The 16,390-nt window shown below is 33.2% G+C and overlaps 1 protein-coding gene across 10 annotated transcripts in view; it reads left to right on the forward strand.

The window, feature by feature from the left end:
- Nubpl (nucleotide binding protein like) overlaps positions 1-16,390 on the forward strand; it is a 332,275-nt gene that overhangs the window by 287,453 nt on the left and 28,432 nt on the right. For all 10 annotated transcript variants that reach the window (XM_010633575.3, XM_010633577.3, XM_033765123.1 and 7 more), the window contains 2 exons: positions 11,688-11,808; positions 14,863-14,945. In XM_010633575.3, the coding sequence (XP_010631877.1) occupies positions 11,688-11,808; positions 14,863-14,945 (204 nt within the window). The remainder of the gene's footprint in view (positions 1-11,687; positions 11,809-14,862; positions 14,946-16,390) is intronic.

A 16,390-nucleotide genomic window follows, 5' to 3' on the forward strand; every position in this document is an offset into this window, starting at 1 on the left:
TTTAATCCTTCTGACAGGTTCCAACCAGCAAGCATTTAACCTGATTGTAACCTTGAGAAATTGGATTATATAGTAGTCTGAAAGTCTTGCTTGTTACTTGAATCTGGGTTTAATGCCAAGAACAAATTAAAATTGGGGCCTTTTGAGCCTGCTTAATTCAGTACATTTAGACACAAAAATCCAATATCCAGAGCAATGTTGATATTTCAGGAGAGTCAATTTTTTAAAAGTTAATACAAGGGCTACCCTTCTGAGCCAGTGATAGATTGGAATAACATAAGAATAATATGTGAAATGTTTGCAGTATCTGATGTTAGTCAGGCATGTAATACTTGTTTCAGTGAAACTAGCTGAGGTAAAAAGGAGCTTATACTTTCATGAGGCATTAAAAAATGATTGAGGATGCTTACAGCTGCATCTCAGTAGCATTATGTAAATTAAGCTATAGCAAAGCATCTGTTTTCCAATGTTTCTGCTATCAAAGGATAAACACAATAGATCTGCAATATACACAAACAGCTTAACAATATATGAAGTATTCACAAGATGTATGGGTTTTTAACAAATGTCATATAGATATGAATTCTTGCCTATTTAAGAGAGAAATTTTTATGAACAAAACTGAAATATAGGTATTCTAATATTCTTCCTTATTACATTGGTTTCCACCATTCAAAATTTCAATGATTGCAGAAGATTGCTCTTAGATAAAAATAAGAGTAGTAGTTTCTAAGGTTTTTAGTACTGTCCTCACACTTTTTAGATTTTTTATCCCTTCTAATATTAATGACATTTATTCTTTAAAGATAGAATATATAAATATTATATATATGTAAATCTGTGTATGGGCTTCTACACTGAATGAAATTTTCAGATTGTTAACATATTTGGTTAATATAAATGCCCACAGCTATATAAAACAAATATTAAGTAACATGAAAAACCAAATAAGCACTAATACAATTGTAGTGGGGGATTTAAATACCCCACTATCACAAATTGACAGATCATCTAGGCAGAAAATCAACAATGAAATAATAGAACTGAACCAAGCTTTGGAACACATGGACTTAATAGATGTTTATAGAGTATTCCACCCCCAAAAACCAGAATATACATTCTTTTCGGCTGCACATGGATCATTCTCCAAAATAGACCACATACTGGCTCACAAAACAGGTCTAAATAAATGCAAAAAAATTGAAGTCATCCCCTGTTTATTATCAGATCATAGTGCAATCAAACTAGACATCAATAGCACAAGAAACTATAGAAACTTCACAAGCACATGGAAACTGAACAACACTCTCCTAAACAATCAATGGATTACAGAGGAAATTAAAGAAGAAATTAGACAGTTTTTACAAATAAATGAGAATGCCAATACAACATACAGGAATCTTTGGGACACAATGAAAGCAGTTCTACGTGGAAAATTCATAACATTGAATGCCCACACTAGGAAAACAGAGCGGGCTCAAATAAACAACTTAACGATGAAACTTAGACTCCTAGAAAAACAAGAGCAAGAAAAACCCAAAGCTCGAACAAGAGAGGAAATTATAAAGATCCGAGCAGAAATCAATGCAATTGAAATTAAGAAAACGATACAAAAAATAAATGAAACAAAGAGCTGGTTTTTTGAAAGAATAAATAAAATTGACAAACCCTTAGCTAATCTTATCAAAAAAAGGAAAGAAAAGGCTCAGATCCATGCAATTAGGAATGAAAAAGGCGAAGTCACAACAGATCCGAAAGAAATCCAGAGGATCATGAACACCTACTTTGAGAACCTGTACTCTAATAAAATGGAAAACACAGAAGAAATGGACAGATTTCTAGATACTTATGAATTACCAAAGTTGAACGAAGAAGATAAAAACATTTTAAACACCCCAATCACAATCAGTGAAATTGAAAATGTAATTAAAAACTTACCAACAAAGAAAAGCCCAGGCCCTGATGGATTCACTGCTGAATTTTACAAGACATTTAGAGAAGAACTACTACCATTACTCTTCAAACTTTTCAATGAAATTGAAAGAGAAGCTATACTTCCAAATTCATTCCTGGAAGCAAGTATCACTCTGATTCCCAAACCAGAGAAAGATACAACCAAAAAGGAGAACTACAGACCAATCTCCTTAATGAATATAGATGCAAAAATCCTTAATAAGATACTAGCAAACAGAATACAGAGGATTATTAAGAAGATCATCCATCATGACCAAGTCGGATTTATTCCAGAGATGCAAGGGTGGTTCAACATACGAAAGTCAGTGAATGTAATACATTATATTAACAAAGTCAAGGACAAAAACCATATGATCCTCTCAATAGATGCAGAAAAAGCATTTGATAAAATTCAACACCCATTCATGATAAAAACCCTGCAAAAAATTGGAATAGATGGTCTATACCTCAATTTAATAAAGGCTATTTATGAAAAACCATCAGCCAACATCATATTGAATGGCCAAAAACTGAAAACCTTCATGTTAAAATCAGGAACAAGACAAGGATGCCCACTATCGCCACTTCTCTTCAATATAGTTCTGGAAACATTAGCCACAGCAATTAGACAAGAGAAAGAAATTAAAGCAATAAAGATAGGAAAGGAAGAAGTTAAACTATCATTATTTGCTGATGATATGATACTCTACATTGAAGATCCAAAAAACTCCACCAAAAAACTTCTAGACTTAATTGACAGATTCAGTAAAGTATCTGGATACAAGGTGAATACCCAAAAATCAATAGCCTTTCTATACACAAATAACAGACAGACAGAAAGAGAAATAAGGGAAAAAATTCCTTTTACAATAGCATCCAAAAAAATGAAGTATCTAGGAATCAATCTAACAAAAGAAACAAAAGATCTCTACACTGAAAACTACAGCACTCTGAAAAAAGAAATCGAAGAGGATATAAAAAAATGGAAAGATATCCCCTGCTCCTGGGTAGGAAGAATCAACATAGTGAAAATGGCCATACTACCGAAACTGCTATATACATTCAATGCAATGCCAATTGAAATTCCAGCAACATATTTCACAGAACTAGAAAAAAGAATCCCAAATTTCATTTGGAAGCATAAGAGACCTAGAATAGCAAAAGCCATTTTAGGCAACAGACACATGGCACCAGGTGTAACAATTCCCAATTTCAAACTATACTTCAAAGCCACTGTGATAAAAACAGCATGGTACTGGCAAAGAAATAGGCCTGAGGATCAATGGAACAGACTGGAAGACACAAAAACAAATGCAGATGTACTCAGCTACCTCATCTTCGACAAAGGAGCTCACCATCCTCAGTGGAGGAAAGATAGCCTCTTTAATAAATGGTGTTGGAAAAACTGGATATCAACCTGCCACAGATTAAAATTAGACCCTTATCTTTCGCCATGCACTAAATTAAAATCCAAATGGATTAAAGATCTAAATATTAAAACAGAAACATTAAACTTGCTGGAAAGTAAGTTAGGCAGAACTCTGGAAGACATTGGTATAGGAAAAGACTTTATGAACAAATCCTCAGTAGCACGGGAACTAGCAGAAAGAATCAACAACTGGGATCTCATCTTACTAAAAAGCTTCTGTACTTCAAAAGAAACCATTAGCAGAACTAAGAGACAATCTACAATGTGGGAAAAAATTTTTACCAGCTGTACCTCAGACAAAGGACTATTATCAAGGATATATAAAGAACTCAAAACAATCAGTCCCCCCAAATATAAAGACCCGATCCAAAAATGGGCATCCGAAATGAACAGACATTTCTCATACAAAGAAGTGAAAGCAGCAAGAAAATATATGAAAAAATGTTCCACATCACTGGTCATTCGAGAGATGCAGATGAAAACAACACTGAGATTCCACCTCACCCCACAAAGAATGGCTGCTATCAAGAAATCACACAATGACAAATGTTGGCGGGGTTGTGGGGAGAAAGGAACCCTTCTCCATTGTTGGTGGGAGTGCAGACTGGTGCAACCACTATGGAAATCAATATGGAGATACCTCAAAGAGCTTGGACTGGAGGTTCCATTTGACCCAGCCATCCCTCTGCTGGGTATCTTTCCAAGAGAACTAAAAGAATCATATCACAGAGAAGTAAGTGCACCCATGTTTATAGCGGCACAGTTTGTAATAGCTAAAACTTAGAAACAGTCCATTTGCCCATCCGTTGGAAACTGGATAAAGAAGATGTGGTTTTTCTAGAAAATGCAATATTACTCAGCCATAAAGAATGAGAAAATAGATTCATTCATAGGAAAATGGATACATATTGAAGATATACTCCTAAGTGAAATAAATAAGTCACACATGTGTAAATAATCTGCAACAGTGCATAAGATTCTAATAAGATTACTGACTTTTAGAAATGGGAAGAAAGGAGCTAAAGGTATAGGGAAGGTGGGATGGGTAGGGGAAGAGTAAAAAGGGAATAGAACAAAATGTGAGAGAATGAAAAGATGAAAATAAAGTGTTTGTAGATGGGGAGGGGAGGAGGGGGTGAAGGGAGGGCAGAGGAAAGGGGAAAAAATGAGAATCAAGACTTGTCATGTAGAGGTACAAATTCCCAACAATGAATGTAACTGTACTGTATCCCTAAAATGTACCAATAAACTCAATTAAAGCTAAAAAAACAAACAAACAAACAAAAAAAAAACATATTTGATTGATGTGATTTCAGCCAAACACAAAGAAACTTGATGGTTTATCTGTCCTGTGTATTTTTTAAAGTAAACGTTTCATTTCTGTTTAGTGTTTTAAAATATTTATAATAAATTGCAGAACCTGATAAAATATTTTTGTACATCTTTAGGACTTTAAAACCTTAGATAGAATGGCTACCAAAAAGATTCTGTACTTACACTTTATCCAGAGCAGCCCTATCCAATGGAAATATGTGAACCTCAAATTTAATTTTGAAAGTTTTTTCCAGTATCTTTTTTATGTTTTGGTATTGGGGATTGAACTTGGGTCCTTGTGCTTGTGAGGAAGGTGGTGGAACCACTGAGCTAAATCCCCAGCCCTTAATTTTAATGTTTTTAATAGCATATTTTAAAAGTAAAAGTAAAAATAAGCACATGAAGTTGGTTTACTATATTTAATGCAATATATTCAAAATGTCATTTCAGCATGATCCATATAAAAGTTAAAAAGAACAGGAATTATTTAAATATAGATTTTAATTAGTAATTTTATAAAATACAGTATCTATTAATTTTATAAAAATGGCATTTTCATACATGTGAATATTTTTTTGTGTCCACCTCCCATTGGCCTCTCTTATACCCCTCCCACTTATGTCTTTCCTCTTGTCTAATAGTAGTCTCCCTTCTACTTTTGTGTCATCTTTTTAAGATTTCATACACAGTATTAGGGAAAATATGATGATTGTCTTTCTGAGTCTCATTTTACTTAACACAGTAATTTCCATTTTTTATCCATTTTTCTGAAATGGCAAATTATAATTTTGATAGCAAAATTATGTCTGTATACCACATTTTCATTAATCATTTGTCTGTTAATGGGCACCTAGGCTTAGATATTATGAACATGGGTATGCAGGTATCTCTATAGTATGCTCACTTTAATTCCTTCACCAAGGAGTGGTATAGCTGGGTGGTATGGAAGTTCTGTTTATAGTTTTTTGAGAAGCATCAATATTAATTTTAATAGTGGCTGCACTAATTAACATTCTCACCAACAATATAGAAGCATCCTCACCAGCATTTATTGTTTTATTCTGGTGGTTTTTGTTTTTTGTTGTTGTCTTTTGTATTTTTGAGGATAGCCATTCTGACTGGCATGAGGTAGAATCTCAGTGTTGTTTGATTAATAACTAATGATAATGTACTTTTAAAATCTGCTTGTTGGCCATTTGTACTTTTGAGAAGTGTCTGTTCAATTCATTTGCCCATTCATTGATGGGGGTATATGGATCTTTTTTGGTGTAGTATTTTGAATTCTTTATATATTATAGATATAATCCTCTGCCAGAAGAGAAGCTGGCAAAGATTTTCTGCCATTTTGTAGGCTGTCTGTTCAGTTAGTTGTCTCCTTTGCAGTGCAGAAACTTCAATTTGATATAGTCCAATTTATTGATTCTTGCTGTCATTTCCTGTGCTGCTGTTACAATTCAGTAAGAAAAAATATCAGGTTTTATTTTAAAACAACAGGAAGTATTACAGTTTAGTAAGACAAAATATCAGTTGCAAAAATAAGCAGGACACATGAACACTTTACATACAAATGACAATGAACATTTAGAAACATACTCACCTTCATTAATAACTATGACAATGCAAATTAAAATCACAGTAGGAAGCATAGCTGGGGTCGAACCTAACACCTAGCCAAAAAAAGGAGAGACATATAAAAACATACATGAAATCATTATTTACAAAATCTAAAGCCTGGCAATAACCTGAATGGTTCAGTGGGAGAATGGATTGTAAAATTGTGGGACTCAATTAAAAGTTTACTTAAACAGAAGGAATAAGTTGCATAATTGTATTCATATCAAGTTCAAGACCAGAAAAAAATAATTTATGGTGTAAGAAGTTAGGTTAGTTTTCACACCAGAGAAACTATTTGGTATTTACTCAAGTGTGTCCTGTTTATTTCATTTAAGAGTATGGCCTCAATGTAAATCCAATTACCTATAAATGTCTCTAGTTTCTCATTCTTTATGGCTGAGTAGTACTCCATTTTATAGAAAAACCACATCTTTGTCCAGTTTCCAGTTGATGAGCAGTTGGACTGTTTTGTAAATAAGGTTCAAATGGTATAATTGATAATGTGAAATAGGAAGAAAAGGTCTAAAGGAGAAGGGGAAGTGTGAAGAGTAAGGGAAACGAAATAAGGGAAAGGAAAAAATGGAAACAAAATCTTTGAAAATAGGGAACGGTGAAGGGAAAGCAAGGGAGTGGGGAAAAAATAAGAACCAAGACACATTATTTAAAGGTACAAGATCCCAATGATGAATGCAACTGTATTTTACCTTAAATGTACCAGTAAACTTAATGAAAAAAATCAAGTTAGTATATATCTTTGAGCAATTGTTTTGGAGGATATACAAAGGAACTCATAGGGTGCTGGCTGTCTTATATTTCTTGACAGGGTCTTGGTGATGTGGGTGTGCCTTAAAAATCTGTTCCTCCATACACTTACGATTTGTGTGTTTTCTGTCTTGATGATATACTCTGATGAAAAAACATAAAAACATCTTATAAACTTAAAAAATTACTGATATATTATATATATGCATTTACTCATACTTTCATTTATATCCAGTATGTATTTTCTACTAACAATACATCTTAACCCATTTATGCTGAAGATTGCAGTTTTTTGCAAATTTATGTATGTTAACTAGAAAAATTAATGGATCAAGAATTTAAAGAGAAAAAAATTTCATTATGTTCCATTGTAATGGACATTCCAGAAATGGAACACTAGGCATTGAAGGGTGAATTTTGACTAGCCACATTTCATGTGTAGCCACATGATTACTTTTGGACCTTGCAGTGTGTAATCACATCATTTTGGAAGATCTCTGGGATTAGACTTTGTTTCAGGTCTTTCATTGGAGTGTTAGGAAAGACAGGAGATTGTTCTTCCCAGGGAAGTCATCTTATTTCTACTGCTGCTTCATTTTAATGGATATAAAGCAGGTGGTTGTTTTTATGTATGCAGATTCATAAAATACCTAATACACCATTGTTTTAGTTGTTTGTGCTCACTCTTTTATTACTTTTTGCTTCTCATGGTTACTTTTTTTTTTCTTTTGAAACTTGAGTCTTGTTAAGTTGTCTAGGCTGGGTTTGAACTTGCAGTCTTTCCGCCTCAACCTCCCAGAGTGCTGAGATTATAGGCATGCAACAACCATATCTGGCTAGACCTTACATTATAATACCTAGATTGGTGTTGCCGGTGAACTTTTTATAAATGGGAATAGATATATAGTGGTATAGTGTATATTTTTTTCTACTAGCTTGTTTGCTTGGAATTTTTGCAGTGTTCACTCATGCCATGAATTGTAGCTATAGGGTTCTTTGTATAGCATTTCATTATGTGAAGATAAACACAATTTGTCTGTTTTACTGTTTATGGGCAGTTTAGTTTTTCTGTTGTTTGCAATTATGATTAATACTGTTATGAACAGTTTGCACATGTCTTTTAGTGAATGTTGGGTTCACATTTCTGTTGCTACTTTATGGAGTTACTGTGCCATAGGTTATGTGTTATTCAGTTTAAGTACATGGTGCCAGACAGTTTCCCAAAATGGTCATACCAATTTATACTCAGCTGAAATAAAATGAGTCATAGTTGCTTTACATCCTCACCAACATTTTTATTTTTTTGTTTTTGTCATACTGATGTTCATCTTTTCTTATTCAGTCTCAAGTATAAGGTACTTTGCATATCCTCTTTTGTGGAATGCCTGCTAATTCTCTTGCCTATTTTGTAATTATCTAAATTATCCTTATTGATTTTTATGAGTTCTTTATATATTCCAGGTAAAGGTCCTATATTATGTATGTATACTGTTGGAATCATCTCCTGCCATATAGCTTGCCGTTTTACTCTTAGTGATGCCTTTTGATTAATTTCTTAATTTTAATGAAATCCTATTTAATAAAAATTCTAAAGTTTAAGTTTAGTGCTTCTTCATGTCATGCTAGAAAAATCTTTGCCTGCCTCCAAGGTTATAAGTATATTCACCTATTTTCTTCAAGAGTATTATAATTTTACCTTTCACACTTAGCTCTATGTCTACCTGGAATCAGTTTTTCTGTATGGAGTGAGTAATTGGTTAAGATTGATTATTTTCCATGTGAATATTCAATTAACATGTATTGTCATCTCAATTATAAATCAGTTACTTTTATAAGAGATCTGTGGTAGGCTCTCTGTTGTGTTACATTGTAACCATTTTTTTTCCAAATCAAGCAAAATAGTAAATGTAGAAGTTCTTAAGATGAGGAAATTCTAGAGTTAAGTGGAATTAGTTTACTCAAGGTGACATAGGAAGCAATATTTATCTTTAAACTGAAAGGAGTTACATATTATCAGTAAAACAGCCAAGCTTTTTAACAAAACCTCTGACTTTTGAACATATAGATAGTTATCTTCCAAATGAATATATTTTAGACAGTACAAAAAATGAGCACCTCTCTCATGATTGATTTTGAAAAACAAAGACAAATCCTTTTAGCTTTTTCCACTCTTTTGTGTTGTTTTTTAAAAACAACACAAATGAGTCTACTACTACTATAGCTGTAACAGAATGGCCTCCCTACTCAAAACCATTTAATGACCTTCACACTATATATAACCCCAGCACCTGAATGTTGCCTACAAGCCCTCTCTTTTCAACCTCACCTCATGCCACTCATACCATACTCATGCCAACCTCAGACTGGCCTTTCAGTTTCTTGAAGAGAAATATGTGCTCCCTACTTCTGTATTGAATATTTTTCTTCCCCTTCTCCTGGTTTTTGCCTGATTTTCTCTTAACATTAGCCCTAATTCTTTCCTTAATAAACCTTCTCTGTCTCCTAGAATAGATTGAGTTCTGTCTGTTCTACTCTCTCATGATACCCACTAATTTGCTTCCAGAAAAGTGTATTTTTCATTCAGTTCATTTCTCCCATTAGAGTGTACTCCCCAGTGGGGCCCCTTTTGCCCAACATTGTATGCTATCTCTTGTGTTTAATCCAGTTACTGGCATGCATTAATAAGAGCATTTTAAATATTGTTTCATTATAGTTTTTATGTCTGTGACATGTAGTCTGTAGAGACTATATCTAAGATATTTCTATAGTCCATAGAGAACAATTTGGTAATATGTAAATCACCCAAAACTGCGGATTCACTCTTGCTCCATACCTCTGTGTCTAGGAGGGTCCCAGAGTTTCCAAGGTAAGAATGTTTTTCTGTTCTCTCCAAATTGAAATATACCCTCACCAAAATGTTCACATTCTTTAAGTATTTTCACTGTTCTCACTTCTTGAGTGATATTTTTTTATGTTTAAGTTGAAAGCCTTGCAGTCAGAGTATATATAACATTTAACATAAATGGCAGTAAAACTGCCCAAGCAATGAATATATTATATAGACACAATAAATAAACAAATAACCTCTGTGATATTAAAGCCATGTTTTTCTTCTAGCACTTTTGGAAATGGTACTGAATTACCATAACAGTCTGACTTATTTTTTGTGATGTGTTACATCAGTAAAAGAGTGTATATTAAATGCTTAGAAAATGCTTTCTTACATATTTATGTCCTTCACTGTTTATCTTCATTTACATGTTTTTGTAAGCAACCTTAATTTTTTTCTGTTTTCAAAAAGAATAATTTTAACACTTTCTTTTCTGTGTGATTTATTATGAACTATCAGTGCTATTCTTCATTTAAAATGGAAATATTCCAGTAGTCTTCAGTGATGATCTTATGGTGGAATCGGCAGGATGATACAGGCATTGGTATTGAAAACTCTGATGTGGTGTTCTGCATTTTTATATTAGAAGAGAGTCATTGCTTCTCATCAATAAGGAAGTCCAATTAAAAGGACCATGAATACAAATTATATTTGCAGAGCCAGTATATTTATTCAATGAGACTATTGAATAATAATGTTAAAGAACTATTTTGGATAGAAGATAGAGAAATTTTGTTTTAGGCAGAAACATTTTAATATGAACTGAAGTTCAGTCTTGCTATCACTGTCCATTTCCTCAGGTAGAATGGGTATGATAAAATACCCATCTACTAAAGTCCATATGAGAAACAAATAAAATAGTACTTTTAAAGCACTTTACTCTCATACAAGACATACAATAGGCACTTAGTATATGTTAGCTAGTATTTTTTTCAATTTTTATTATTACATGTTTGCAGTATATAATGATTACATTCCTCACAGGGAGTTGCTACATGTACATAACATACGTTAATTCTTTTTTTTTAGGCCCTTCCCTTCTCTTCCTCCCCTCTTCTTTCTATCTCTTGGTCCCCTTCTTTTTGTCAAAAGATCTATCTCCTTATTTTCTACTATCTTTTATTTTGCTTTTTTGTCCATAGTTGATCTCTTAACTATTTTCCTCTCTTTCTGCACTTTCTCCATATTACCTTCAGCAAGTTTCTACCCCACACCTCTGATTGTGTAACACTACCTCTTTGATACCATTTTTTCAACTTTGAAAACCTTTGTACTTTCCTATATCTGAACAAGAAAATCTCAGATACATGGATAGCACTTGATACCTTACATCTGACCCTAGCTTTCCTTAATGAACAATATTCTGCTTTGAGTATCTACAGGGTTGTGACTCACATAGTTTTGTTTTGCTGCATGGCTGTGTTCTTTCTTTTGCCTGCATTTTCTTCTGTGGGACTCACTCCCTTCAAGGACAACTCAAGGTTATTCTTATTCTTCCCAGTTAGAGCTTTTGGTTGCTGTTTATTTACCTCTTTTTAGCATTTATCACCATTAACGTTAATTACCTGTGTCTTGATCTCTCACTAACTTGTGAGTTCCTTGAGAAGAGAGACCGTAATTCATCATGTCACCTTCTATTAGATACACTGTAAAACGTGTTGAAGTGATGTATGTATTGAGACCTGGTGTGATTTGATTTTAATTTCAATGTTTTTATTCTTTTAGGTTCTTGGCCTTATCCAGAATATGAGTGTTTTCCAATGTCCAAAATGTAAACACAAAACTCATATTTTCGGTGCTGATGGTGCAAAGAGGCTAGCACAGACCCTTGATCTTGATGTTCTGGGTAAGACCATGTGCTGTTCTTTTACAATGGAAGTTGCAGAAGAGAGTGGAAATCAGCTTGGTAATAAAGAGTATCTCATTTAGTTGCGTTTGACTTTGTCATGTAAATTATGTTAGTATAATGCCTTTCTTTGTGTTTACCTTTCTTTGGCTTTTAAAAATAGGAATTTCTTATAACGATGATAATAATCTCTACTTTAGATAAAAAAAATCCCTATAAATTAAATTTGAGAAGAAGGTTTTGTGGTCTAAGTATGTTGAACCCATATTTGTGGTCCAGGTAATTTGAAACCATATTTTTAATGACAGTGATCGCTTTGGTTAATAAGTTGGACATAAATATGTGTATAAACAGGTGTAGATGAAATACAGATTTTTTTGATAAAATGTGATTTGTCAAAAACCCACAGCAACTTAATGGACTTTTTAGAAAACATGTTTTTTTGTGAATGACTTTATATTCTGGTCAAGAGTACAGGTTAGATTCTGAATAGGGGCAGAGTGAATTATTAGTTTTAAGTAGTTAAAAACTTAAGATTCCTTGGAGATCAAAGAATTTCAAAACGTTCATTATTGTAATTAAGTTTCTAAAAGTTAAATGTATTATTACTATGTATTTGTATTATAGCAGAAACTATAATACCAGGTGAACACTAATGATATATTTTGATACATTGCTATAATTATAGACACCAATTATATTCTGCAACTGTTTTTCATTTAACTAACCTAGAAAGTTCAGTTATGCAAATCTGCATAATAACATAACAAATTGACATTCACTTACATAATAAAGTAAATGTATAATTATAATGGTATTATTGAATTATGCTTTCAATATTATAATTTCCTAATTTATAAATGAGTGGTACAATTTTATAAGTCATTTATTTAGAATTTGAAACATTTTATAGAAAGATGCTCTCATATTTGGAAGTTACATTTCAACCAATAGTTCACAAATGTACAGTTCCCTGAAAATGTATCAGAAACACTAATTACTAATCACAAAAACTGAATAATGCCATATACTGCTGTGTCAAACAGTGTTATGGGAAAAGTAATTTATATAGTTCCAACTTAGGACTGATCTTCTCCTTTTAATATAGTCACAGCATCCCAGAGGTATGTCCCATGAACTGGACTAGGGAATCCAATTATGATGTGGCTAGAATTTGGAAAGAGAAGCTGAAATCAGGGAGAGTTCTCCCAGCTAAGGCCTTCAGCTGTTTAAATCCCCAAAGAATCCTCATTTGTTCTATACCAAATTCTTGGAAGCTGCTGAATTTATATTTATTCTTTGGGTTGTGTTTTAAATGATTATTTGGTAAAATGGCTCTTAAGAACCTTCTCCATATTTACCTCTAGGGAGAGTTTATGCTCAGTAGTTAAAGTCTCGGGTCATCTCAGAGAAAATCCTTTAACCTGTTTCATATTTGAAATGTGCCCTCACCTCTTTCAAAGATGGCTCCTCAGAGACACTTTTCATGCCCGAACTGGTCTTTATCACTCTTTATGCCATTCCTCCTCTCTAGATATGACTCATAGCCTATGACCACTCACCTATTTTCTAATAAGAGTTTTCCGTTTCATAGTCTGCTCTTGTGCAAGTCTTTGGAAGGCAGAAACAGTGTCAATAGGTGGCTATATAAAGAAAGGTTTACTTGTTTTACTTCCATTTCTGCAGTAGAAAAGATGTCATTCAGGATTCCTTAATATAATGGTAGTTCATAAACCAAGAGAAAAAATTTGAACCTAGGGATGTAGCTGAGTGCTTGTCTAGCACATGTGAGGCCCTCAGTTCCATCCTCAGCACAAGAGAGAAGTGGGGAGGGGAGAGAGAAGACAAAGAGAAGAGAGATAGAGATATTTATGGGTTTCTGAGCATTTTCTATAATTTATAATACTATGTCTGCCCCTGTGACAATTTCCTATAGTCTTAAGTTAATCCATAGAATAGGCATCAAATTTACTGGAAAGCTAATTTTTAAATCGTTAATGAAATATTCATGTATTTTTTCATTGGCTATTAGACATTAAAGAAAGACAAAGAGTTAAGATTGAAAAATTTGCTGACAGCAGGAGCATGAAATATCTGTCCCTCTGACATCTACTTCATAATAAATTGTAACATCTTGGCAGCATATACTTCTTTTGCATTATTTACATTGCCTGTCAGGGTGCTGAATGACTTATTTATATAAAACACACAAACACACACACACACACACACACACACACATTCTAATAGCCTTTGCATAGATTTGGAGTGGTTCTGAAAATGCTGAGTACTCTGACAAGTACTTAAGACTCCATATATTGCATTTTAAATCTCAGCCTTTGAATGACTTCTTGTATAGTAGATAGCAGGTATAGTATGATGGGACCATTTTACTCTTAAATCCTATCACCTAATAGAAATATATCCTTAGGAAAAATGTACAACCTTTCCAATGGTAGCCTGTATATTGGAGGTTTATATTAAGGACTTCCTGAAAACTTATCAGGTGCACAAATTACATATAATGTAACATAAATTAGTACATAGTAAGGGGAAATAATTCTGTCTGTTAAAGAGGCAGATAGTTCAGATAACAGGTCTGGCCTACTTTTTAACTTCTCTCGGCTCACTTGTCTGCTAAGATAAAGAGGACTTTGTTGTACTCTTTTTGGCCTATGATTCTGTGTCCTTTGCTTTTCAGTTTTCTCTTACTACATGACTTGATATATCTATATCAGATATTACAGGAGGAAATCTCTTACAAATGTCTTCTAAGCCATTCCTTGCTAGAAGACTGCCAGTGAAGAATAAATCAGGAGTCTCATCTCTTATCTGCTAGTTTACATGCATACATATGTAGTCATCTTCAAGTGGAATATTTTGTTCCTTAATTTGTATTTGAAATTCCTTTTCCAGATATTTAGCAAATTGAAGATAGTCATAACTCAATTTAATTTGAATGAGGTGGTTTTATTTCCATTGTTCAAATTGTGAGATTCTAAATGCCTCTATAGACTCTTCTGGTATTTAGTGATATCTTTTGGGCTCTTTTAGGAGACATTCCATTACATCTCAGTATAAGGGAAGCTTCAGATACAGGCCACCCAGTTGTGTTTTCACAGCCTGAAAGTCATGAGGTAAGTTACATATTTAAATGTTAAATTTTTATTTTCTTGTCAGATATATACTTTATGATATGCAGAAAGTTGGGTTGATCAAGCTTATCTGTTTGCAGGCCACACATATATAAACAAGTATTGGATAACTGATCAAAGTATTTTTTGATACTCCCTGTTTTACATGCTAGGCTATCAGTGTTACATCTAAACTATCAGCTCAACAAATTCACCTGCAGAGAATCATCTCCTAACCAGTTTTCTCAGGAAGATCACAAGTAATGGGAGTTTGTGAAATTCTTACCTTGCTGTCTAGCAATATCTAACTGCTTAAGATTATTATATTTTAGTATTAAAAATTCAGTTGATTATTGTGAAAAGGGAACCTAGATTATTGTGAAAAGGGAACCTAATTTAAGAGAGTATTAAGTTGGATAAAGGGGATCCAGATATAAAGGATGAGATGTTCATGTATTTATTTTAGTAATTATGCTGGGAACTAAGATGGAAAGACTGGTAGTGTTTCATTGGCCAGCAGTCTTGGGGATCAGGTGATATATTTTCATAATTGCTCAAACATAAAATCTTGAAGCATAAAATTTTAAATTTCAATCTTTTTTCAAAATAGAAATAAAATTATATTTCCTAAGTAGTACTTGCTATTTAACTTAGAAACTGAGTTGTCATTTGGTCCATCAGTTTTGATATAGTTTTTGTTCCCCTTTCCTGAACAGTCTCAGTCAATCTTCTAATAGTTTTTTTCCCCCCTTGGTTACTGGGTATGACTTTATAACATTATAGTATTATAATTTCTTCCATGTATAACTACTGCACGTCTTATTCTAGTTTTCTTCATCTGCTCTTCTGTGAACTAGAAAATAAAAGACCCAGGCATAGTTAAATCTGTAAATAAAGTTAAGAGTAAGTTAATCCAAGAGACTTGGATAAGAAAAGTTGATCCATTTTGAGTCCTGTCTTTGGGGCCTGGAAGTTCTTTTCTTTCCCCAGCATTAGCAGTTATGGAGTTATGGAACAAGTAATCAAGTTATTGGAAGTGTGAGTAAATACAGTACAGTAGTTATCATTGTTCTTTTCTGTGCCTTTTAGATATTAAATGTTAATTTCCTTTTAAGTCTTTCTTAGATTTCATATATATATAAACTATAATTCTTTATGGCTGTCACAATTAAAGCCTGACAGCCCCAGCTATCATAGGTGTGCTTTATATGTGCACTATATGAAAAGTATGAAAATTGAAGGTTCTTTAAATTACATACTTGTAAATGCCTCCCAAGAACAAAGCAAAGGCATCTTATGGTGATTCCTTTTGAATAAGAATCATTTCTCACTAGTTTGTTTCAATTAATTTTTTGTATTTTTTTCACCTGTTCATTATTGGTTTTTTCTTTGAAATTCTCCAAAAGCAAGAAATATTTTAATGAAGTTAAAAGACGTGTGTGTGTGTG

The sequence above is a fragment of the Fukomys damarensis genome, unplaced genomic scaffold, assembly GCF_012274545.1.
Source record: "Fukomys damarensis isolate Sample0158 unplaced genomic scaffold, DMR_v1.0_HiC HiC_scaffold_17, whole genome shotgun sequence".
Lineage (NCBI taxonomy): Eukaryota > Metazoa > Chordata > Mammalia > Rodentia > Bathyergidae > Fukomys > Fukomys damarensis.